The sequence below is a fragment of the Geotrypetes seraphini genome, chromosome 8, assembly GCF_902459505.1.
Source record: "Geotrypetes seraphini chromosome 8, aGeoSer1.1, whole genome shotgun sequence".
Classification (NCBI taxonomy): Eukaryota; Metazoa; Chordata; class Amphibia; order Gymnophiona; family Dermophiidae; genus Geotrypetes; species Geotrypetes seraphini.
Window position 1 is genome coordinate 119,994,055 of NC_047091.1, and position 26,336 is coordinate 120,020,390.

Here is a 26,336-nt window from a genome sequence, read left to right on the forward strand (position 1 = left end):
AGTTCCAGAATCTTAGCTTAATACTAGTGATACATTTTTCCAGTTCCACAGTGGACATGGTTCTATTCACTTACCTTGGACCTAGACCCACTCCAAATTAAGGGCTATATTCACTAAGCAAACCGATCGTGTACCAATTGGTTTGCGACCAGTGTTCCCGCTAAGGTGCGTTGGCCTGCGCGCGCGCACAAAATATTACATCGCAGCGCAAAGTTTCTCTTCACAGCGCACACACGCGTCGCAAAGGTAAGGGGAGGTAAGGTAAGGGGACGCATTGGGGGGATTGCACTTCCCCACAATTGCCATGCTTCGGTTCCTCTTCTTCCTTCCTTCCTCCCCCCTCCCCCCGCGGGACCCTGCGGCACCATCAACTCTTACTCCCTCTAATGTCGGCCCTGCAGCTCCAGACTTCCTCGCACCTTCTCCCCTCCCCCTTTGGATCGCTATTATTTTAAATGTTATAGCCGCGGAGCTGTATCCATCAGTGGAGATGTCTAACCTCGGCCTGCCCCGGAACTCTTACTGCAGCAGACGCCCGTCTAGGCAGGAACAGGAAGTCACTGTTGCAGTAAGAGTTCCGGGGCAGGCCGAGGTTAGACATCTCCACTGATGGATACAGCTCCGCGGCTATAACATTTAAAATAATAGCGATCCAAAGGGGGAGGGGAGAAGGTGCGAGGAAGTCTGGAGCTGCAGGGCCGACATTAGAGGGAGTAAGAGTTGATGGTGCCGCAGGGTCCCGCGGGGGGGGGGGGGAGGAAGGAAGGAAGAAGAGGAACCGAAGCATGGCAATTGTGGGGAAGTGCAGAGCTGCAGGGAAGAGTGTTGCGGTACCCAGCTGGAGGGAGAAGGAAGATGAGGGAGGGAATTAAAGGAGATGCCAGGGCTTGGAGCGTAGGAGGAAGGTATGCCAGTCTAAGGGAAAAGGAAGGGGGAGATGTGAGAGCATGGAGGGGGAGCGAAAGATGGAAGAAAAGGAAAGGAGAGAGATGCCAGAGAATCAGGGAAGGGGAGATACCAGACTATGAGGAGAGGTGTGGGAGAGGGAAGGCGAGGAGAGAGATGCCAGACCAATGGGGTGAAAGGAGAGATGAAGGGGGAGGCATACAGTTTCTGGAAGGGGCATAGAAGGAGAGAAGATGCCATATAGGGGAAGAGAGACGGCAGACAGTGAATGGAAGGAAGAGAGTTACAAGAAGATGAGGAAAGGAGAAACCACAGAAGACAAAGGTAGAAAAAAATTTCTATTTATTTATTGCTTTAGGAGACATGTGTCACTGTTTCTGTGAAGCATTGTATGCAGAGTCCAGCTTCTTGCTGGTTCAATTTAACCTTTGTCTATGTATTTTTATTTTATCCCCCCTTTTACAAAACTGTGAAGCGTTTTTAGCACCAGCCTTGGTGGTAGCAGCTCTGATGCTCAGAATTTTATGAGCATCAGAGCTGTTACCTCCGTAGCTAAAATCCACACTACAGTTTTGTAAAAGAGGGAGGGGTTAGTTTGTGATTACATATTCCTTACTAGGCGAAGGTGTTTTCTGTGTTCTGTGTGTTCGAAAGACATGGTTTTCTGTTAGGATTGACGGTGTAGGATTGATCTGTGCTGGTCTGGCTTGTTTAGTTTTACAATGGGTGTATTGATGTACTGCTCACTGCAATATGTAAGATGCTGCCTTTTCCTAGGTACTCATGTGTGACGTGTGGTTTGTTACTAAAAATCATGTTTTTCTTACAGATGGGGGGGGGTGCCAAAAAATGATGGGCCCCGGATGTTACATATGCTAGGTACGCCACTGTATGTAAAGATACCAGAAAGCTGGCGTAGCAAAAACTTCTAAGTTTTGAGTATTTAACCCTCCCACAATCTCACGGGCACTCGTTTCAAGTTTATTGAGATTTTGATTTAAACGCAATATCAAATATTTTCAATGCATATAACAAAAATAAATTTGGGGAAATAAATAAAACCATTTGAACCAGTGTTCCCGCTAAGCTGCGCTGGCGTGCGCTGGCGCACAAAATATTACATCGCAGCGCACACGTTTCTCGTCACAGCGCACGATCGGAAGAGGCGTACGGCAGATGGCAGGGCGGCGAGAGGAGAATCGGGCGAGTTGGCTCATAACTTGCTGGCGCCCGATATTTTTGGCTCACGGTGAAAAAAGTTTGCTCACAACACCCGCCCGCTTAGAGGGAACACTGTTTGCGACCCCTTTGTGACCCGATTTCCCTCCGATCTGATTCACTAACCTGTGTCCAGACCATCCTCTGATCCGCACATGCAAATGAAGGGGAACGGCATTCAAATGATGGCAGGCAGCAATTCAATAACAAAAACCCTGCAACGCCGACTGGGCTGGCTGATCACAAACAAGCAACTGCTGAGGACCAGTTGCTCAGATCCTTTCCGACTGCCCTGCTTTCTGCCACCCTGCTCTCTGCCCTGTTTTTCTGCTCTTTACCCCAAACTCCTGCACCCCTGATCTCCTCTGCCACAAATCTCTCCTGCTGCCCTGACTCTCCCGCCCTTCCCCGCAGTGCAAGCCCGCAGGTTTAAAGCGGGTTAAAACCACAGGCTTGGGAAGGGGGAAAAAAACCCCCAACAAAAAAGAAATTTCCCTGCTCTGCTGAGCACAGATGGCCAGCACATGCGCAGACCATCTACAGATGGTCTGCGCATGCTCAAGGATTGAGTCTGTTGGGGGCGTGATTCCGATTGCCCTCATTTGCATGAGGGCGATTTGTGAATCAGCCCTCCCCCCCCCCCTCCCGGACACGGATCGAATCGGATCCCTCACGCTGTGGATATTTCTACCCACTAATCCCCTTCCAGATTACATCTATCATGGTCACAGTATCCCAAGAGCCTTCACTTCACTTGCAAACTCAGTACCATAGTAATCCATCAGAGGCCAGAAAGCAATGCTCAGGTGGTTTCCTGGAGGCAGAGGGGCTGTCAAAACATTTGCAAGTAAGAAACTAAACATGAAGCACATTCTCAGGCCTAACAGTTCAGAGCAGTCATTTGGCCCTCAAAAGCCAAGATAGATTTTGTATATCTGTCCACATACAAGGTTGGGATCTTGGAGTGCGTGCCACATTACCAGCATCTCGTACGGCATAAACCGATGCACCATCAATAATTCTTTGTAGTAACAGGGGTCAAAGGCATCCAGCTTAGATGAGGGTATGCTGACTCCCACTGTTCTCATGCCCATATGAGAAGCAGGGGCAAGCCCAGCCTTCTTCAGGCACATGCCCAGATACACATCATCAATGGGGAAGAGCTCAATATCCAGTGATGCCTTGTAGATGGCATGAGATGTGAAGCCTGACATCAAAATGCCTCCACCTCCGCAGTACGGTGGGTATGAATCGGAGTTAGTGATTTGCTTTGGTACATAATATTTACTCCATGTTTCACGGATGGGACCCACATAGGCAATCAGCTGTCCAACATACAGGTGGCTATCATTGGTACTGGCCAGTCCCACCAGGTATTGGACCACATTGTATGTGTGGACAAAGACATCGTCATCGCCATTGAAGATGAACCTGGCACCAGGACACATCTCCTCCATCCATTGGTGGAAGAGAACCTGCTTCAGTGTCAGGTTGAAGAAGGTGTCATAGAAGTCCCACTGCAGGATATCCCTATGCTCCTGTCTCTCCAGTTGCAGGAGTCTGTTCATCTTCCTGGCTTCCAATAGATTGGAAGAGACTCCTGTGATGAAAAGCCGACGGACCTGAAGCCCTTGGTATGTTGTCTCTACACCCCATGTTTTACGGATGATTTCTCGTCGTTCATAGTTCCTAGGAGATGACTTGATGACCATGAGGAGAAAAACATTCTTGGAGGCCTGAGCCCCCCCACATTTGTTGGGGACATCTAGGATCATGCAGAACTCCTTACAGTGCCTGTAACGCAGGAAGTTCTTGATATGATCAGGTAGCTGTGTAAAGCCAGAGACATTTACCACAGTACTATTTTCTGTACAGCCTGGGACCTGCTTATAGTCTCGGGCAAGAGGCACCATAGATAGAACATGAGAAAGTCTGTCTTCCTGTGCTGACTCTTGTGTGGGTAACAGAGTTGTGTCCCTGTCATTTTCATGCAAGAGGAAGATAAGTCCAAGGAAGCCCACAGCAGTAAGAATGATCAATTTCAAGCTTCTATACTTCCACTTCATTCTCTCTGCAAAACCAAATAAAAAAATGCATTAAAAGAAACCTACAAAAAGATAAGAACCAGCATCATATAAGATTCGTTACAAATTTTAAAAATGTTCAAGTAAGAATTATTTCTTTAATTTACTATACTGTTTTCCAAGGGGGGCCTCAGAATAGTTTACATGAATTTATTCAGGTACTCAAGCATTTTCCCCTGCCTGTATCTGGGGCAACAGAGGATTGGGTGACTTGCTCAGGGTCACAAGGAGCAGCGTGGGTTTGAACCCCCAACATTAGGGTACTGAGGCTATAGCTTTAACCACTGTGCCACACTCTCCCCTATATATGGAAAGCTTCATTTTCCACATATAGAACAATGGGAAAATTCCTTCTGCCAATGTGAATCCTAAGTGATTCCTAGAGATTCAATTCCATGAGGAGCTTGTTTGCATGACTCCCTCCATGCCCTCAATTCACTAACAGGAACAGGACAAATGGTATGTAATGATACTCATTTTCAAAGGCACACTAAATCTGTGAACACTTAAGTTACAAAAACCAAATATGTGTTTGCATATAATATAATATAAAGGGAGAAAACATTAAGGCCTAGAGAGTCACTAAAGTCAGCAATAACCACTAAACCTGATTTCACAGGCTTAGCAATAATCGCTGCTAACTGACCCAATTCACAAAATGGCCCACCCCTTGTTTTTCATCTCAATCACCCATTTTCCGATCCGGCCATGTAAATCAGTAAAAACCCATGCAAAATAGCCAAGCAACTGATTCACTTACATTGCTTGGCTATTTAGCATCGGGTTTTACAGACCGTAAAACCTGATTGCTGCCAGTTTTTTGACAGGTCTGCTTGATTTGGGGGGGGGGTTCCATTTTTTTTCCCATGGCACAGATATTTTGCGTGTATTACATGCACAAAATATCTTCCCCCATTAAAAAAAATAAACAAATCCCCCCACCGCTGCTAATGGCCCTCCCCCATGACAATCGCACATGCCCCCCTGAGCCACCATCCCCCCTCCAAACCTGAAAAAACAGCAGGAGGGATGCCCACTCCCTCCTGCCTCAAAGACTCCTGCCCACCCGCTCTCCCGAAAAAAATGGCAGGAGGGATGCCTACTCCTTCCTGCCACCACAGTGCCCCCTCCCTTTCTCTGTTGGGAGCAGGAGGTACTAAAAATACCTCCTGCTCCTCCTCTGGCCGCTACGCCAATGGGCCTTGGCCCCACTCCGGTGTATCATGTGATGCATGGGGAGGGTCCTAAAGCCCTGATTGGCTCAGACACCAAAAGCGATTGAGTCTTATCTTTAGTGAATCTAGCCCTAAGTGTCTGAACTTATCTCTTTATAGCTCAAGACTAAAACAGGTCAAAGAAACAGTGCTGGCATCCAAGTGTGAAGATATCCATTGAAGCAATCTTACCGTAACAGGTGTTATCCAGGGACAGCAGGCAGATATTCTCTACATGTGGGTGACGTCATCCACAGAGCCCCGACGCGGACAGCTTTTCAAGCAAACTTGATTGAAGATTTCAAGTTTGCTTGTGCTGCACCACACATGTGTGTGCCTTCCTGCTCCACTAGAGGGCGCATCCCCTCTCGTGGTCTTCAGTTCAGATAGCTAGCAAAGAAGCCAACCCCGGGGAGGTGGGAGGGTTACGAGAATATCTGCCTGCTGTCCCTGGATAACACCTGTTATGGTAAATAACTGTGCTTTATCCCAGGACAAGCATATTCTCTACATGTGGGTGACCTCCAAGCTAACCAAAAAAGGAACGGAGGGAAGTTGGCAAGTTAGGAAAACAGATTACGCAAAACCAACTGGCCAAACCGGCCGTCGCTCCTGGACAAAGTATCCAGACAGTAGTGTGAGGTTTTTTTTTTTTTTTTTTTTTAGTTTAATTTTATTTGATGTATCGCTTATTACAAACTAAGCGATTAACAAAGTATAACAATCATCGTTAAATTATATAATATTAAACACAAGAGGGGTAAAATAACAGTAAATTAATAATTCTTTATCTAATAGGGATTTGACACACAAAACAATATTGACAGACTATGACACATATGGAATAAACATAAGGAATTAAAGTTACAAAAATATTTTCCCTGAGAAGGGAGAAAGAGAGGTCTGAAGGGGGAGGGAAAAAACAGTGGGACGGGATTGAAGGTGCTCTGTTCGGAATTGGCAATAAGATGAGTTTAGAGATCAAAAGATAATTTAAAAAGAAATGTTTTTAAATTGGTTTTGAATTGATTTAAATTCTTGTTTTTCCTGATATATAAGGGAAGAGAATTCCAAGTAAGAGGAGCCACTACAGAGAAAATATCGTGGCGTTTTGTCCCTACTATTTTTAAAGAGGGAACCATTAATAATTCTTGAGAATCGGAACGTAAAGAGCGATTTGAAGAATGGGGAATTAATAAACGGTCTATGAATTGTGGTTCATTAGTACTTAGTGTTTTGAAAATAAGTAGAGCTATTTTATAAATTATTCGATTATTTATAGGCAGCCAATGTGATTTGATTAGCAGAGGTGTTACGTGGTCGTATTTTTTTCCATTGTGAATTATTTTGATTGCTATGTTCTGTATGATTTGTAAACGTTTTTTTTCTTTTTGAGTAATGTTTTGTAGCAGAGAGTTACAGTAATCTAGTTTTGTTATAACAAGAGAGTGCATTAGAATATTTAAAGATTGTGGTTCTAAATATTTTGACATAGAACGGATTAAGCGGTATGAAGGTATGAACCGAAGACCAAGTGGCAGCCTTGCAGATCTCCTCAATTGGCGTGGACCTGAGGAAAGTGACAGAAGCCGCCATCGCTCGGACTATATGTCCGTGACCCGACCATGCAGCGAGAGACCAGCCTGAGCATAGCAGAAGGAAATACAAGCAGCCAACCAGTTGGACAAGGTGCGCTTGGAAACAGGACGCCCCAACCAATTAGGATCAAAAGACAAAAATAATTGAGGAACCTTCTGATGAGACTGGGTGCGTTGGAGATAGAAAGCCAACGTCCTCTTACAGTCAAGAGTATGAAGCGCCACTTCACCAGGATGAGAATGGGGTTTAGGAAAAACCACCGGAAGAACGATAGACTGATTAAGGTGAAAATCTGACACCACCTTAGGCAAGAACTTGGAGTGAGTGCGGAGGACCACCTTGTCATGATGAAAAACAGTAAAAGGAGGGTCCGCAACCAAAGCCTGCAGCTCACTAACCCTGCGAGCAGAGGTGAGAGCAAGCAGGAAGATCACCTTCCAAGTAACTTCAGATGAGCTTTGTCCACGGGCTCAAAAGAAGGTCTCATCAATTGAGCAAGAACCACATTGAGATCTCAAACCACAGGGGGAGGCTTGAGAGGAGGATGGACATTCAAGAGACCCCTCATAAAATGAGAAACCAAGGGGTGGACAGACAGCGACTTCCCATCAAGCTGCCGATGGAAGGCGGCAATTGCACTAAGATGTACATGAACAGAATTGGTCTTGAGGCCAGACCGTGACAAATGAAGCAAATAATCCAAAACCAAACCTAAAGAAGCAGACAAAGGTTCCACCTAATTTGAAGCACACCACGTGGCAAATCTAGTCCACTTCTGGGCATAACACTGCCTAGTAGAAGCCTTCCGAGAAGCTTCCAGTACATCCCTCACCGACTGGGACAACTCACAGGAAGGAGTCAGGTGGAAAGGAACCAAGCTGTCAGATGAAGAGACTGCAGATTGGGATTCAACAGTGAACCCCGACTCTGAGATAGCAGAGAAAGAAACAGGCAGTAGAGGATCCCTGACACTGAGTTGAAGAAGCAGGGAAAATCATGGTTGCCGAGGCCACAGAGGAGCGATCAGAATCATGGTGGCGCGGGCAGACTTGAGATGGACAAGCGTCCTCAGAATCAACGAGAAGGGAGGAAACACATACAGGAACCTGCCCGTCCAATCCAACAGGAACGCATCAGTCTCGAGACGATCCGGGGAGAACACCCTGGAGCAGAAAAGAGGCAACTTGTGATTGAGGGGCGAGGCGAAGAGATCTATCTGCGGAGTCCCCCACTGAAGAAACACCTGACGCAGAGTCTGGGAATGGAGAGACCATTCGTGCAGCTGCAGGAGACGGCTTAACTTGTCCACTAGGCAGTTGTGCTCGCCCTGGATGTAAACCGCCCGAAGAAAGACGTTGTGGCGTAACGCCCAATTCCAAAGGCGCAGAGCCTCCTTGCAGAGAGACAGGGAACCCGTACCTCCCTGCTTGTTGACGTAATACATCGCCACCTGGTTGTCCGTGCGTACCAGGACCACCTGATCCTGAAGCAAATGACGGAAGGCCACCACCGCATTGTAAATGGCCCGAAGCTCCAACACGTTGATGTGGCAATGACGGTCCACACTCGACCAAAGGCCCTGCGTACGCAGACCGTTGAGATGCACCCCCCAAGCATATGCCGAGGAGTCCGTGGTCAGGACTTTGCAATGCTGAGGAGCGAGAAAGAGCAACCCTCTGGAAAGATTGGAAGAGCTGGTCCACCAACGGAGCGAGCGTTTCAAGGGAGTCACTGCAATGTGATGAGAAGTGGGATCCCGATCCTGTCACCACTGAGAGGCCAGAGTCCACTGAGGGACCCTTAGATGGAGTCGCGCGAACGGTGGAGGCCATGTGTCCCAAGAGGACCATCATCTCCTTGGCCGAGACCGAAGCTCGCAGGGAAACCTGCCAGCTCAGCCGCATGAGCATGGCCTGCCGGGGAGGAGCAGGAAGGACCGGAGGCGAACCGTGTCCAGCACGGCCATGATAAACTGGAGGGATTGAGAGGGCACAACTGAGACTTTGGGAAGTTCACCTCGAACCCCAGACTCTGAAGGAAGGTAATAGTCTGATGGGTTGCTGAAATAACCCCCTCCTCTGTCGAGGCTTTGACCAACCAATCGTCGAGGTACAGAAAGACCTGAAGGCCCCTCGACCGCAGAACCCCTGCCACTACCACGAGGCACTTCGTGAAGGCTCGCGGGGAGGAAGCCAGCCCGAACAGGAGGACCCTCTACTGTAGATGCAGGTCCCCGACCTGGAAACGAAGGAGCCGGTGACAAGCCGGATGAATCGGCATGCGAGTATAAGCCTCCTTCAGATCGAGGGAACACAACCAGTCCCCCTCGTTCATCAATGGGTACAAAACCAGGAGCAAAAGCATCCTGAATTTTTCCCGAACCAGGAACTTGTTCAGCTTCCGGAGGTCCAGGATAGGCCGGAGGTCCCCAATCTTTTTGGGGACCAGGAAGTACCTGGAGTAAAACCCCTGTCCCTGCTGACAAGGGGGAACCTCTTCCACCGCTCGAAGGCGAAGAAGGGCCCAGCCTCCAGAAGGAGCAAAGTAAGCTGCGCCCGACTTGAAAGAGACACGACGGGAGGACTGTCTGGAGGCAACTCTCCGAAGTTCAGCGAGTACCTCTCTCTCTCTCCGAAGACGGCCCCCGATAGGAAGAGGAGCCAACGTCACGGTGGCGGGGGCCAGCCCCCTGCCACCCAGCCAGTCAAAAAGACGGCGCGGGCTTAGACACAGCCTGGGTCTGAGGTTTCGGAGGAGCCCGCTGATGCTGCTGGCGCCGAGGAGGCGGGCGAGAGAAGGCAGGGGTACCGCCTTCTGTGGGTACTTCTGTGGGTACCGCCGGGGCAGCAGCCGATAAGCCTTAGGAGGGGTGGGCTTCAGCTTGGGCCGCACCAAAGAGGCAAAGGAACGCTCATGCTCCGAGAGGCGCTTAGTGGCCGCCTCGATCGAGTCGTCAAAGAGTTCATTTCCCAAACAGGGAAAATTGGCCAAGTGATCCTGCAAATTGGGGTCCATATCGACGATGCGGAGCCACGCCAAACGACGCATGGCCACCGCAAAGGAGGAGAGCTTAAACGCATCGTAAGCTGCATGGAACATGTGCAGACGCAGCTGCAAAAGGGAGTCCACCAGATGCCCAAACTCCGCACGGCGGGAGTCGGGTAAGTCACCCTGAAAAGCGGGCAAGGACTTGACCAGGACCTTAAGATACGAGGTGAAGGTAAAATTATAGTTGAGGATCCGGTTGGCCATCATGGAGTTTTGGTAGAGGCGTCTGCCAAACTTATCCATCGTCCTCCCCTCCCGGCCAGGTGGGACCGCCGTGGAGACCCTGGAGGGATGACTCTTTTTCAGAGAAGATTCCACCAGCAGGGACTGATGGGAATGTTGCGCCTTTTCAAACCCCGGACAAGGGATGGTCCGGTATCGAGACTCCATTTTGGACGGAATGACTGGGACAGCATAGGGGGGTCTCCAAATTCCGGAAGAAAGCCTGGCGCAACACCGGATTCAAAGGGAGCCGCAAAGACTCCCGAGGAGAACAAGGGAGGTCCATCTCCTCCAAAAACTCCTTGGTGTATTTTGAGTCAGACTGGAGTTTGAGATGGAGTGCCTTCCCCATGTCCTGAACAAACCGGGTGAAGGATGACGGCCAACTGTCCAATCGGCTCTCGATGGGGGTGGTCGAATGAGACCGAGGCACCGTTGAAAAAGAGGGAGAAGTCTCCCGAGAGTAATGCGGCAGCCTATCAGTGCCCAGTCCCAAGCCCCAAGACGCCCCGCTGAGGGACCGGGGCGGGGTCGAGGACTGCCGACGCCTCGAGGGCGGCCGAGGTGAGGACCCCGGGGTCCGAGGCACCGAGGTCCTCTGACGCCGAGGCGACACTCAGCGGGAACACGGAGGAGACCTCTTCGAAGCTGCGGCCTCCCGGAGCAGAGCTCCGGACCGGGAGGGCGACTTAAACAACCGGAAATTGGACAAATACAACTCCGAAACCCGGAGATCACCGGCAGGGTGACCACCCGGAGACCTACCCTGCCTCGGGGGGGAGTCCCGGGGCTGTTTCGCCAAATGATGAGACTGGGTCGAGGCATGCCTCGACCTGTACACCCCGAGAGTCGTGGAGAGAATCCGATGAGGAGAGATGCCGAGACCGACGCACCTTGCTCCGAGGGGCCTCGACACTACGCTCAGGCTGGTCCAGCGCACATAAGGTCGAGGCCGGGGTCAAATGGGCCAAAGCCAAGAAGAGCTCTGAGGATATCATAGCCCTTAACATCTCCTGAAACACGGACACCAAAAGCATATCAGGTGCAGCGGTGCATTCCACCGAGGGCGACCTCAAAGATGAGTATTCCCTGGAGGTGGAAGCACGTTTTAAGGGCTTGGCCAGTCTCGACGGGGCCGGTGGAAGAGCACTCCCACCATGAACGGCCAGAGACTCCAAGGTTGGCTTCCTCGCCAGCGCTGACCCTGAAGAGGAAGGAAGAGGGGACTTACCCGGAGCCGAGGTCTTCGAGGCCGGGGTCGATCCCTTCGAGGCCGAGGTCTTTGAGGCCGAGGTCGAGGCCGAGACCGGAGCCGAAGCCAGGGCCGGTTCCACAGCAAAAAGTTCAGCCATGCGGGCCCGATGACGTCGCAGGGCACGGTTCTGAAAAGTCGCACACCTGGGACAAGCGTCGGTTGGATGGTCAGCCCCCATGCACAAGATACACCACCGATGCGGGTCGGTGATGGACAGCAGCCGACTGCACTGGGTGCACTTTTTAAACCCGGTAAGAGGCCAGGACAAAGGAAAAACAGGCCGCAGCTGATCCAGGCCCAGCGGCCACGGCAATCCGGGAGCCCCCTGATGCCGAGTCCGAATGGATGTTATTCTTTTTTTTTTTTTTGACGAACAACGAAGGCAAAAAGGCGCACAGCAACTCCCAGTACAAAACAATGAAGCCGCGGTGCTAGAAAGGCAAAGAACACACGGAGAGAAAAACGACAAGGCTTTCTGGCTCCGCAGAAAACTAAGAACTGAAGATCACGAGGAGGGGATGCACCCTCTAGTGGAGCAGGAAGGCACACACATGCATGGTGCAGCACCAGCAAACTTGAAATCTTCAATCAAGTTTGCTTGCAAAGCTGTCCGCGTCGGGGCTCCGTGGATGACGTCATCCACATGTAGAGAATATGCAGCCTGCTTGTCCTGGGATAATAAATATATTGACTTAGCTATTCAAACAGTGGAAGGAGAAGGCAACCTAAAGAGAACAGAAGAGTGAATTCACTTAGGGGACCTAATTTAGGAGAGAGGGGTAAATTGAGGGGGGGGGCGAGCAGGGAGGCATTTTTTTGTGATATATAGCAATGGCGAAACAGAAAGGATCTCTGGCAAGAGTGATTAATCTTTACATTAGCAAAACAAATAAAAATAGAGGGACGAGGAACTGGCATGTTTCAAAACAGAAGGGTGAAAAAGTAAGAACTAAAAGATTAAAGATACAGCTTCTCAGGAAGAGAAGGAAAGAAATAATATCTTGATAAAGGAAGAGAGGTAGGGGAGGGGTTGGAATAATGACAGTGAGAGCCCGGAACGATATAACCTCACTTTGGTTACTTTTCAGGTATGTCAGTGAGAGGGCGGGCAGGCAAACATAGCATCAGGAGTGAATTCAGGCAGACAAAGAAAGCAGAAAAGCAAAACACACTTTTGTTTGATGATCATAGACCATGAACTACTAGTTCTTGGCAGGGAATGGGGCAATAGCCACATTAGCCACAGAAGAAAGGGGGAGTTATATGGAATTAGCAAAACTGAAAATGATATACCCTGAGGAGGTCACAGATATTCTAGAAGCTGTGACAGTTCTGTTAAATCAGTTTTGAGAGCGAAGTGGTTTCAGGGTTGGCGTTGGTTCAGTAACAGTCATGACTGAAGAGACAGGGGGAGTGTCTTGAGTCCAGCAGGTTACAGGATTCAAGGCAGAATGGGTTTTGTTTTGTTTTTTTTAAATTATTTATTTGATTATTCGTTATATCTTAATAACAAATCCATGAATGACCACAGAAAAAAATACAAAATCCATAAAAAGAACAATAAAACATATTAGGCAATAATTCAACCATGTCCTAGTCCACATTATCATTGGTAGCCAGTATTTTAAAATAAAACTTCAAATCATTCTGTCTACTTATCTAGGGACAGGCAACTGGCATTTTATATATCTATACAAACATCCTCCAAAAGTAAAGTCAGTATCTGAAATTAAACTTTCAACAATGGTTTCTCTTTAATAAAGTCTTCTAGCTGGACTGGATTATAAAACCCATATTTATCACTACCAAACGAGATAAGGCATTTACATGGAAATTTCAAAAAGAAAGTAGCTCCAACTGCCAAAACTTTAGGCTTTAGCTGAAGGAACTGTTTTCTTTTAAACTGAGTCTGTCTAGATACATCCGGAAACATTATCACCTGTTGACCGCAAAACATCTCTTGTTTTTTCAAAAAATATAACTTTAAAATGTCTTGTTTTCAAGCTCTGTCTTAAAGGTCACGAGAAGAGTTGCTCGCTTATCAATTATATCTTTAGATGATTCCAAAAACTGTGACACATTCAAACTCTCAGGTGACACAATTTTATCCATTTCACCTTCATCTGCCCTTTCCTTAGAATCTCTTGAGATGTAATAGAGATTATCAACCTCAAAGGTCTCCACTTTAGTATAATGTAATATATCTTTCAAATACATTCTCAAGAGATCCATCGGGGACAGATAATGTGTGATTGGAAAATTTAACAAGCGAAGATTTTTACTCCTGATAGAATTCTCCATTTTTTCTAATTTAGCATGTATCATCATACTATCCTTTATATTAGAAACAGCACTAGCTTGTAAATTAGCTACTGCCCGGTCTAATTTTTCTAATTTCACAGCCGTTTCTCCAATTTTTATATCTTGCTCTTTAATTTTAACTGTTGCATCAGATGAAAATTGGCATAAATTCATAACAGTCTTTTGTAATGATGACTCTATTCTATTAATACTAAGCCAAACATCATTTAGAGTGATCACTTTATCCCTGGGGAGAGCGTCCGAGCCTTGCCCAGTGGTCATTTGCACTGGGAATAGTTCTTTAACTTGCCCCAAGGAGTGTCCAGAAACCTCCAGTCCAGATAACAAAGATGATTGAGGGGAAGAAGAAATTAATCCCTCTTGAAAAAGGGAGGGAGATTCTTCTAACCGTAGGGAATATAATGGTTGAGGAGGTGGTGTTGGTTCCCCTGAGGATAGAGAGACAGCTTGTATATTAGGGGTTACCTGTTCCTCAGCATGTGGAAGAGTGGGAGTCGTAAGGTGGCGATCCATCGGGCCCGTTGTTCCAACTGATAATATTGCTTTGGCCTTCCTCTTCCCCATATTGAGGAATCGATAGCCCTACTCCCTGCTCCTCTTGGGCTCCGAAGGGGCTCAAAAGGGGCAAGCCCCTTTAGCCACGCCCCTTCAGCTCGCGACCCGAGGCTCGTGACCGAAGGCCGCGTACCGTGGCTGGTCCGTAGTTAAGGCTCCCCGAAGGACCCTCTCAGCAAGCTGGTTCGGACAGCTGCGGGACTGCCTATCCCGATGTGAAGAAGTGCTAAACAGCACTGGCTACAGGCTCCCTCGCGGCTGGTCCGTAGTTAAGGCTCCCCGAAGGACCCTCTTAGCAAGCTGGGTCGGACAGCTGCGGGACTGCCTGTCCCGATGTGAAGAAGTGCTAAACAGCACTGGCTACCGGCAGAATGGTTTTTAAAGGGAAAATTATGTCATACAAAACTGAGGGATTTTTTTCTGGTTGTAACCAAAGAATTAGATCGGAATCAGTACTTATTCAACAAAGCTTTGGCACTGTGCCACTCAATGGGGTCATAAAAAGACTGAATAGGCTGGGAGATGGCTGCAAGGTGATGGATTAGCCTAGGAACTAGTTGAGTGATAAGACAGTAACGTGTAGCGGTGAATGGAGCTCACTCCAAATAAAAGGCAGCCTCAGGGATAAGTCCTGGAGCTGCTTCTCTTCAATGTTGTCCTAAGTAATAGTGTAGATGGATTTGCAATAAAGACCCCCTTTTATCAAGCCGCATTAGGGGGTTTTTTTTGTTTTATTTTTTTTATTGAGATTTAACAATTTCAACAAGATAAAATAAACTCTTGTAGAAGAAATACAGAAAGAAACTCGAAATAATTAAATAAATTTTCAATTAACATAAGAATTGCTATCTTCCTTAGACCCCAATAACAGGGAGGGCGATCTTGGTAAAGAGAAGAGAATCATATTTAATACCCTAAAAAAAATAAGGAAAAGACTTAACGGGAGGTCCCAATATCCATAAAAGAGCACTTCTTAATCTCTCCCAAACATTCACGTCACCAACATCTTCATTTCCAAGAATGTTCTCAGTTGTTCCGGTGCATAGAAGACATATTTCATTCCCAAGTACTTAATCATACACTTGCACAGATATGCCAAAAGGAATGAGGCACCAATGCTCAGTGCCTCAGATCTCATTGCAAGAAATAATTTCGTTCTTTCTTGTGTTTGGCAAGTTAAATCAGGAAATATCCAAACTTTTTTTTTACCATAGAACAATACTTGTGAATTCCGATAATACAATTTAAATATAGCATTAACATCTTGCTCGAATACTAGGGAAACTAGTAGAGTAGCTCTTTCAGTTGTTTCTGATATACTTGTTTCAAGTAAGTCTGTAATATTTAAATTTTCCTGACCGTTTGAATTAACTTGTCCCATATGTGGATTTACTTGTTTAAATGGCACAAAATAAATTTTATTTAATGGGGAAAAAGCTTCCAAGGAAAATTTCAAAACTTCACTCAGGTATTTTTTAAACAAATCCAGAGAAGACATTAGTGGTGATTTAGGAAAATTTAACAAAGGGATATTCAGTCTGCGATTGAAATTTTCCAGTTCTATCTTTCTTTTCAAAAAAACTTTGTCTTTCACCATTTCAGATGTTAAGTCTTGGAGAGTATCAACCTTTACTTTAACTTGCTTTAAATCAAAGGCAAAGTCTTCTTTTATACTTTCCACTTTTTTTCTCTAAAGAGGCAATAGTACTTACAAGCTGAGAAGTATCTTGAGAAGATTTGGTGATGTTACTGTTTAGGTGCTGGAGAATTTCCCATATATTCTTCAGAGTTATCACCGGCAGTTTTGTTAGCTGGGAGCAAACTCCAACTCCCAGCTCTGCCTGCTCTCCCATGTTCCTCACTGCAAGTGCCCCTCGAAACGGGGTTTCCTTCAAGTGAGAATCCTCATGAGACTTCCCCAACACTGCTGCTTTGAAAGTAGGGCACGGTGGAGTGACGACTCCCGGAGGTGAAAGGGATGTTTCAAAGTCTAGCTCCTCGGCTTCTCCTCTAGCTGAGAAGGCAGCAGACACACCTCCGGACCCTTCCTGGAACCTCGAAGTTGTGGCAAACTCCAGAATAGAGCGCTGGGCAGGGGAAGAAGTTCTAACCATCGAGGACATGGAATGAACGCTTCCTTTTCGTTTGGTGTGCGGCATAGCGGACATGTAGGAGTTAGTTTGCAAAACTGCCTCGTTCGATCTGAGACGCCGTCACTTGTCCGCTGCCATCTTAGATCCACCAACTTCTAACCGCGTTATGGTTTTTTTTAAAATCACCAGCTACTGCGATTAAAGCTCCAATGCTCACAGAATGCTTATAAGCATTAGAGCTTTTTCTGCAGCAGCCAGCGATAAAAACCCCTAGTGCAGTTTGATAAAAGGGGGCCAAAGTTTGTCTTTCTCTAGATGGGACCCAGATCCGCAATGGCAGAAGAATGAGGAATTATCTAAAAATGCATGACGTCAGCTAAGAATCAGTGCAGAAAATGTACTGTCATATTTGGAGTGAGGGGAAGATATGATATGCATCAAGCAAAAGGAAGATCTTGGGGTGCTTATACTGGAGGATATTCTTAGTAGACAAACAATGCATTAAGCTAGGGGCCACAAGCAGTCCAGTGCCCATAAGTTGCATAAGCAGTGGAAAGGAGATTAGAAGAACTGTTTTCATTGTTCTCCATGTATAGACCCCCGAGGCAAATCATCACTGTGCTTTTCAGATTTCTTAAGCTTGTTTGCTACTGACCAAGGGGGTCTCTGGCCTCTCTGTACCTTTGCTTTTCTTTCAGGACTGAGATCCTATTAAGTCTGTTGCATTTGAAAGCCACAGATGAGATTTTATTGATATTTTTAAGATAATTATTTATAGCTATTGTAAGTCCCCATTTAAGTTGAATGGGGTTTTCCAATGAGATCGCCTTGAACCTCTACTGAAATAGTGTGGTTCAAAAACTGTATATTAGATTAGAATAGGAGAAAGGGCATAGCAAAAGACAAACACATAAGAATTGCCATACTGGGACATACCGAAGGTCCATCAAGCCCAGAATCCTGTTTCCAACAGTGGCCAATAGAAGTTGTAAAGGATTTCAATCTCCTGGGCTCTTTTCTAAACAAAGAAGCAACTAGCAGGGAGGAAATATTCCGCAAAATAGCACTTGGTTGCTCTTCAATGAAGGTTCTCGACAAAATATTCAAAGGCAAGGAGGTAACATTCCAAACGAAGATAAGACTTGTCCATGCATTCATTTTCTCAGTGGTCAGTTACAGATGCGAAAGCTGGACACTACAGAAACAAGACAGAAAGATTGACTCATTTAAGCTTTGGTGAAGAAGAAGGATTTTAGGCGTGCCATGGACTGCCAGAAGAACTAACAAATCGATTCTGGAAGAGATCAACCCACACCATTAGAAAAGAGAGATCACTGGAGAAGGACATCATGTTTGGGAAGATCGTTGAAACCAGGCGAAGAAGGCGACCTGCAATCAGATTGTTGGACACATTGAAAACAACCATGGGGATGGATGCTGGAGGACCTTTCCAGACTAGCACAAAACCGATTTCTTTTTAGATTTACAATTCATCAAGTTTTAGGACTCTAACATGAGTTGATGGCACCTAACAACAACATCCTAGAAATAAGCAGTGGATTTCCCCAAGCCATCTCAATAATGGCCTATGAACTCTTTTAGGAAATTATTTAAGCTTTTTTTAAACCCCGCTAAGCTAACTGATTTCACTACATTCTCCAGCAACAAATTCTAGAGTTTAATTACATGTTGCATGAAGAAACATTTTCTCTGGTTTGTTTTAAATCTACTATTTAGTAGCTTCATTGTATGCCCATTAGTCCTAGTATATTTGGAAAGAGTGAACAAGCAATTCATATCTACCCTTTCCATTCCATTCCATTTTATAGACTTCTATATCACCCCTGAGCAGTCTCTTCTCCAAGAAGAGCCCTAACTGCTTTAGCTTCTCCTCAAAGGTAAGTCATCCCAAACCTTTTATCATTTTCATCACCCTTCTCTGTACCTTTTCTAATTCAGCTATATCTTTTTTGAGATACGGCAACCAGAACTGCACACAGAATTCATGTTGCAGTCGTATCATAGAGAAATACAAGGGCATTATAACATTTTCATCTTTGTTTTCCATTCCTTTCCTGATAATTCCTAACATTCTATTTGCTTTCTTAGCCGCTGCCGCACATTGAGCTGAGGGTTTCAACGTAGCCTCAACAATGACACCTAGATCCATTTTCTGGGCCTACTATGATGAAAATTCTTAAATGGATGGCAGATGTTATGATAAGAGGGAATCACAAGGTGATTTCAGCGAGATGAGTGAAGGCTCTTAAGGGGGAGTAGTGGTATGAGCAGTCTACAGCAAGAGTTCTTGGGACACACCTAGTCAGCCAGGTTTTCAGGATATCCATAATAAATATGAATGAGATACATTTGCATACAATGGCAGTAGTGAATGCAAATTTATCTTATGCATATTAATTATGTTTATCTATGTTTGTTAAAATTTACAATACCACCTTTGCTAACTGGCAGATCAAAGTGATTAACAATTTAAAATCCAATGAAAAAGTAGAAAAGAACTACAAGGGGCCGCTGAAAAGTTCTCAGCCCACCCAAGAAGAGAATGATGTGGAACCAAGAAACTTACAAGTTATGCCACACTTTTCTTAACAATGTTTCAATGATATGAAATGGAAATTGTCAAGAAAAGTATGGAATAACTTGTAAGTTTCATGGCTTCACATAATTCTCTTCTTTTCTACTTTTTCATTGGTTTTTAAATTGTTAATCACTTCAGTGGCCCCTCGAACATTACCAGATAGGACAGAGTCATGCATTCAGAACACACTCTGTCTGAAATGAAAATAAAAAAGGTAAGGGGGAAGTGGTGGTAAGGGAAGAGGTTAAGGGAAGCAAGGAAAAACAGTGATATTAATAGGAAAATTATCCTAAATGAAGTCAAAAGCATTATAAGAGAGTCAGGTTTTCAATGAAGATGTAAAATTCTTAAAGGATAGTTCAACATTGATTGGAAGAGGCAGAGTTTTTCAAAGAAAAGGGGCCATGAAAAAAATGCATAGGGGGCATTTTCAAAACATATGTATGGTGTTAGATGTCCAAAGTCAGCTGTAAGAAAATGCCTATTTTCGAAAGGCAAACCAAAATATGTCTAGAAATACATACGTATATATATTTTTTAATCCCCTATTTGGACATCCAGGCCATTGGGATATATATCTTCATACTACATTTTCAACCAAAAATTCATCCAGGTCCCAAACGCCCAGATCAACACCATTTGGATGTGTGTGTGAGGGGAGAGGGCAGCCCAGTAATGGATTGGCTACCCAGACATGACAACATAGCAGGGGGGCACCTTAGAGGGAACTGCTTTGAATTTCACATAAAGGGTGCCAGATAAACATCTCACCAGAACTCCTGTATAGGTTATGCTGAGCTCCCCATAACACACTTTACCCACCTGTCTACAACCCGAATAGCCCTTATAGCTGCAGGTAGCACTTATATGGCAGTAGAGTAGGGTTTTGGTGGGCTCACATTTTCCACCATGAATATAGTGGTTAGAGTGGCTTATGAGACTTGCTACTCCTTTCTATGGTTCACTAGCCCACCCAACAGGCTACTTAAGACGCCTGTGTGTAGCTCTACTAGGCTTCCTATACCACATGCTGATGTTCTGGAGACAGGTATGTATGTCTGTATTCTGATCTTTGTGGATGTGAGGAGGTGTCTTACTTTGATGCATGCATGGTCATCTGGTCAGTTTGGGCACCTTTGTGGCACTTAAACTCTTCTAAAATAGGTCTAGTTCCAAACATATAAGTTCTGTCCAGGTTGTCTTGCAAAATGTTTATCGCTGCAAGATGTCCATGTCTAACCCACCCTTGAAACTGCCCAAAACCCACCCATAACATACCTCCAACACGCCCATCTCGTGCTCGAAACGTACAGAGGCTGGAACACCTTGTTAACATACAGAAAGATGGTTTTGATTATTTGGATGTCCTGGCGATTAGGACAGTCAGTATTTAAACCTCCAGGAGCCAAACTAGTCAAATAAAGGATCCACCATTTCTCCTTAAGGAGAATGGCATTCAGATCACCTCCCTGAGGCAAAGGGGGGATTACTTTCAAGGCTGCAAAACGTACCGTAAATCCCTAAAGGAGTGATTGGCAGTTAAGCAATGAGACACCAAAGGGGCGTGTGTGTCTTGTGAGTACAAGCGAGAACGATGGGGCCGGATGGTGTACATCCGAGGGTGCTGAAAAAACTTAGGGAAGTTCTGGTAGCTCTGCTGACCGACCTTTTCAACGAGTCTCTAGAGTCAGGAGTGGTACCGGAGGACTGGAGAAGGATGTATGTGGTCCCTCTCCACAAAAGTGGAAGTAAGGAAGAAGTAGGGAATTACAGGCTGGTAAGTCTGACTTCTGTGGTAGGCAAATTAATGGAAACACTTTTAAACAGAGAATGGTCAAGTTTTTGGAATCCTTTAGATTACAGGACCAGAGGCAACATGGATTCACTAAAAGCAGGTCTTGTCAGACATATCTGATCAATTTCTTTGGACTGGGTGACCAAAGAATTGGATAGAGGGTATGCACTAGATGTGTTGTTTTTAGATTTTAGCAAAGCCTTTGACAGGATGCTAGGTTGCATAGGGAGAGGTATGGCCAGTAGGAAAAAGGAGGTATTGATGCCCCTTTGGTGAGACCTCATTTAGAATATTGTGTACAATTTTGGAGGCCGCACCTTCAAAAAGATATAAAAAGGATGGAGTCAATCCAGAGGAAGGCTACTAAAATGGTATGTGGTCTTAATCATAAGGCATATGGGGACAGATTTAAAGATCTCAATCTGTATACTTTGGAGGAAAGGGGAGATACGATAGAGACGTATAAATATCTACATAATGTAAATGCACATGAGTCGAGTCTCTTTCATTTGAAAGGAAACTGCATAGGATGAAGTTAAGAGGTGAAAGACTCTGGAGCAATCTTAGGAAATACTTTTTTACAGAAAGGGCAGTAGATGCATGAAACAGTCTCCTGGAAGAGGTGGTGGAGACAGAGACTGTCTGAATTCAAAAGGGCCTGGGATAGGTACGTGGGAGCTCTCTGAGAGAGGAAGAGATAATGGTTACTATGGATGGGCAGACTAGAAGGGCATTTTGACCTTTATCTGCCATCATGTTTCTATGTGTGGGATGGAATTCTTTGTGAAATTCATTTAAAGCCTTTATAAAAGGCATCATTTCTTATCAAGCAAAAATACAACAAATAAAGAAGCTGGAGAATTACAATTTGAAATCAAATGACGAGAAATTTTACATCAAACTAATCCAACTAACATACTAACACAACTACAATAAAGAAACATAAAGCACAGTTACTTACCGTAACAGGTGTTATCCAGGAACAGCAGGCAGATATTCTCTACAAGTGAGTGACGTCACCGACGGAGCCCCCTAGCGGACGTTTTCGCAAGAAGACTTGCTCGAAGACCTTCAGGCTGCGATTGGCCCATGCATGCGCGCGTGCCCCTCCCACTTTGCCTAGGCATTAGTCTCCTCCGCGTGTCCTTAGTTCAGATAGCAAGCAAAGAAGCCAACCACGGGGAGGTGGGTGGGTTGCGAGAATATCTGCCTGCTGTCCCTGGATAACACCTGTTACGGTAAGTAACTGTGCTTTATCCCAGGACAAGCAGGCAGCATTTTCTCTACAAGTGGGTGACCTCCAAGCTAACCAGAAAGGGATGGAGGGAGAGTTGGCAATTTAGGAGAATAGATGCTGCAAAACTGACTGGCCAAAGTGGCCGTCACCCTGGAGAAAGCATCCAGACAGTAGTGAGAGGTGAACGTATGAACCGAGAACCATGTGGCAGCCTTACAGATTTCCTCAATGGGAGTGGAGCGGAGGAAAGCAACAGACGCTGCCATCGCCCTGACCTTGTGGCCTGTGACTCGACCCGGCAGGGAGAGACCAGCCTGAGCATAACAGAAAGAAATACAAGCGGCCAACCAGTTAGAAATGGTCCGCTTAGAGATAAAGCGACACAAGCGATTAGGATCGAAAGAAAGGAACAGCTGGAGAGCAGAACGATGAGGAGCGGTGCGCTTCAAGTAGAAGGCCAGCGCATGCTTACAATCAAGAGAATGTAGAGCCACTTCCCCAGGGTGAGAATGGGGCTTCGGAAAAAATACAGGAAGAACAATGGATTGGTTGATATGAAAATCAGAAACAATCTTAGGTAAGAACTTAGGATGGGTACAGAGAACCACCTTATCGTGATGGAAGATAGTGAAAGGTGGGTCCGCTACCAAGGCTTGAAGCTCACTGACCCGACGGACAGAAGTGAGAGCAATAAGAAACACAACTTTCCAAGTAAGATACTTTAAGTGAACCCGCGCTAGCGGCTCGAACGGGGGTTTCATCAATTGAGCAAAGACCACGTTAAGATCCCAAACCACCGGAGGAGGCTTAAGGGGCGGATGAAAGTGAAGTCCTTTCATGAAGTGGGAAATCACAGGATGAACAGAGATAGGCTTCCCATCAAGTGGCTGATGAAAAGCAGCAATGGCACTAAGGTAGACTCGAACCGAAGAGGACTTGAGTCCAGTGCCAGACAAGTGCAACAGATAATCCAGGACTGCAGATAGGGAGGCAGAAACCGGCTCCAGCTGCTGAGTAGCACATCAGGAAGAAAAGCAGATCCACTTCTGATGGTAAAATTGGCAAGTGGACTCCTTTCATGACACTTCCAGGACATCCAGCACAGGCTGGGAGAACTGGAACGAGGGCATTAAGTCTCGAGGAACCAAGTTGTTAAGTGCAGAGACTGAAGGTTGGGATGGAGCAGAGAACCCTGACTCTGCATAAGCAGAGAAGGAAAAACAGGGAAAGGAAGAGGCTTCCTGGAACTGAATAGCAACAGAAAGGAGAACCACGGCTGTCGGGGCCACCAAGGAGCAATCAGGATCATGGTGGCATGCGAAGATTTGAGCTTGACGAGAGTCTTCAGAATCAGAGGGAATGAAGGGAACGCATACAGGAACTCGTTCATCCAATCCAGAAGGAAAGCATTCGCCTGGATCCTGAGAGGGGTGTAGACCCTGGAGCAGAAGCGGGGCAACTTGTGATTGAGGGGGACGCGAACAGATTGACATCCGGAGTCCCCCAACGAGCAAACACCTGACGCAGGGTTACGGAGTGGAGGGACCACTCGTGAGGCTGCAGGAGGCGACTCAACTTGTCTGCCAGACAGTTCCGCTGGCCCTGAAAGTAGACAGCTCGAATGAATATGTTGTGGCGGATGGCCCAATCCCAGAGCCGCATCGCCTCCTGGCACAGGAACCTGGACCCCGTGCCCCCGTGTTTGTTGATATAATACATGGCGACCTGGTTGTCCGTACGAACTAGCACCACCCAGTCGCGAAGAAGGTGACAAAAGGCTTTCAGAGCGAGGAAAATCGCTCGAAGCTCCAGAAGATTGATGTGACAAAGGCGGTCGGCACGGGACCAAAGACCCTGGGTGTGCAGACTGTCCAGATGAGCCCTCCAAGCATAGGTCGACGAGTCCGTCGTGAGGACCTTTTGCGGAGGAGGAGCATGGAACAGAAACCCTCTGGAGAGATTGGAAGAGAGCATCCACCAACAGAGAGACCTCTTCAACAAAGGAGTCACGACAATGCGTCGGGAGAGAGAATCCCGATCCTTGTTCCATTGGGATGCCAAAGTCATAAGGGGGAGGGAGGGAGATGCTCGGACCGCGCGAGGGGTGCTGAAGGGTGATGGAAAGGAACAGACACTGAAGGGGGGTGGCAAGAGAGAAGGTTGGTGGAGGAAAGGAAAGGAACAGACGCTGGAAGGGAAATGGGGAAGAGAGAGTGGGGCGAAGACGCTGGAAGGGAAATGGGGAAGAGAGAGTGGGGCGAAGACGCTGGAAGGGAAATTGAGAACAGAGTGGGGAGAAGACGCTAGAAGGGAAGAAGATAGAGATGCCAGACTATGGGGTAGCGGAGGGAAGAAGATGGGTGCCAGATCAATTGGGGTGGGGTGGGTGGAGGGAGAAAGAGATGGAAGGGAGAGACACAATACCAGAGCAAATGGAAGATGCAGAGAGAAGGCAGACAGTGGATGGAAGGAATTGAATGAGAAGATGAGGAAAGCAGAAACCAGACAACAAAGGCAGAAAAATATATATATATATATTTTTTTTTTGCTTTAGGATAAAGTAGTATATTAGTTGTGTTGATAAAAATTTATAAACAAAGCCCTGCCAGCTGAACATCTCTTTCTCTAGTTCAGCAACCAGAACTTTGATTTATAAGGAAGGAATAAGCTAAATATTGCAGTTCTAAAGGTTTGTATGGATGCTGCGGGGACAGTGGTTGCGGGGTTTCCCTGTATCATTCTCTAGTTGCATGTAAGAAAATTTGGTTTAATATTTGAGCTGCTCTGAAGAGAAAGCTAGCGAATCCAATGTGGTACGAAGTTAAACAGTCACTCAATTAAGACAACCCACATCTGTACTAACAGCTTTTAATTTTTTTTTTTTTTAATTGTGCTTTTAATTCTATTTCCTGTCAGTCTCTGCCCTGGTGAAGGACCAGTGCAGACTGGGCTGGAACTGCTGGCAGCTGGCACCTTTGTCCCAACAAATTTCTAATATTTTTTCCTGCTACACTTCTGCCTATAAATTTCAGGTAGTAACCTTTGTATTTAAAGTGTGGGCAGGTGTGGCCATAAGTGTATTCTTTATGCTGGTGACTCTTGCCTAACACGCTTTACCTCATTTTTTCTACCTATTACTAAACTCTCCCTCCCCCATAAGGGGGAGCATTTCAATCTCAGGACCATTTAGAAGGTCATATAAATATATGAGCAAGGCCCACATACCAAAGCAGACTTCTGCAGCCTCAAATATGGACACTTTTGATTTTCAAGAATTCACAGAAATTATACATAAATATTTTGACAGGAAGGGCAGCCTATATGAGGGTGATTTTCCAAAATACACATGGTACGATATTCAGAAACAAATGGCTAATCACTCTCAGGAGTTTAGAAAGAAAACAAATAAACGAAAATGCCTTTTCATCCAAGGCCTATGTAGAGGACTTTAGCATAAGACAAAAAAATACTGACTTGAACACTCAGTGCCATCAGTTGATGAGGCACAAATTAAAATATCCATGCTACGACCTCAAATTGTTCAAGCAATTGTTTAGCTGTCAATGAACAATTAGAAGAGGCTAAGGCAGAATTAAAGTATTTAATAATAATAATAACTTTATTTTTCTATACCGCCATAATCTTGTGACTTCTAGGTGGTAAAGTCAAAATGTGCCTCACAGGGTCAGGTTAATGCTGACTCTTCACAGATTTTGCCTTCGGCACTTGTGCCACCTCCATCATATAATCTATGCAGTCAATTTTTAGAGACACAGAATACAGTTTTTGTAGCAGGCCAGAAAAAAGGTAAACCAGCTGCAGATGCAGAACAGGAGGAAGAACAGTCAAACGCAGGTGAGGAAAATTCACTACCATGCCAGCACAATACCAATAGTGACAAGGATAAGGTGACCATATGTCCCGTTTTCAACGGGACAGTCCCGTTATGGGACCGACCGTCCCGTTGTCCCGACCCACCGCTTCGGGACGCCGAAATGTCCCGTTTTCAGGGACAGCGTCCTGAAGCTGTGCGCGGGGACAACGGACCGGCGATCACTTCCCCTCCTGTGCTAAAGCCTGCCTCTCTCCTTCCCTCCCTACAGCTCTGAAATGGTCAGGGGGGGCCTGCCAGGTCCGAAATCACCCTCCCTATTATCAGGGCCGGCATTAGGGGATGGCAAGGGGGCCC

At 46.1% G+C, this 26,336-nt stretch overlaps 2 protein-coding genes across 6 annotated transcripts in view; both read right to left on the reverse strand.

Annotated features, from left to right (window-relative positions):
• LOC117365632 (N-acetyllactosaminide beta-1,3-N-acetylglucosaminyltransferase 3-like) overlaps positions 1-26,336 on the reverse strand; it is a 172,117-nt gene that overhangs the window by 85,987 nt on the left and 59,794 nt on the right. The gene's annotated exons all lie outside the window — the stretch shown is intronic.
• Positions 2,325-26,336, reverse strand: part of B3GNT3 (UDP-GlcNAc:betaGal beta-1,3-N-acetylglucosaminyltransferase 3) — an 83,817-nt gene continuing 59,805 nt past the window's right edge. For 2 of the 3 annotated variants that reach the window (XM_033956218.1, XM_033956220.1), the window contains exon 2: positions 2,325-4,195. In XM_033956218.1, the coding sequence (XP_033812109.1) occupies positions 3,033-4,190 (1,158 nt within the window). In that variant the 5' untranslated portion in view covers positions 4,191-4,195 and the 3' untranslated portion in view covers positions 2,325-3,032. Of the gene's footprint in view, positions 4,196-11,522; positions 11,653-26,336 lie in introns of those variants that run through there. The other variant, XM_033956217.1, reaches the window with a different exon arrangement.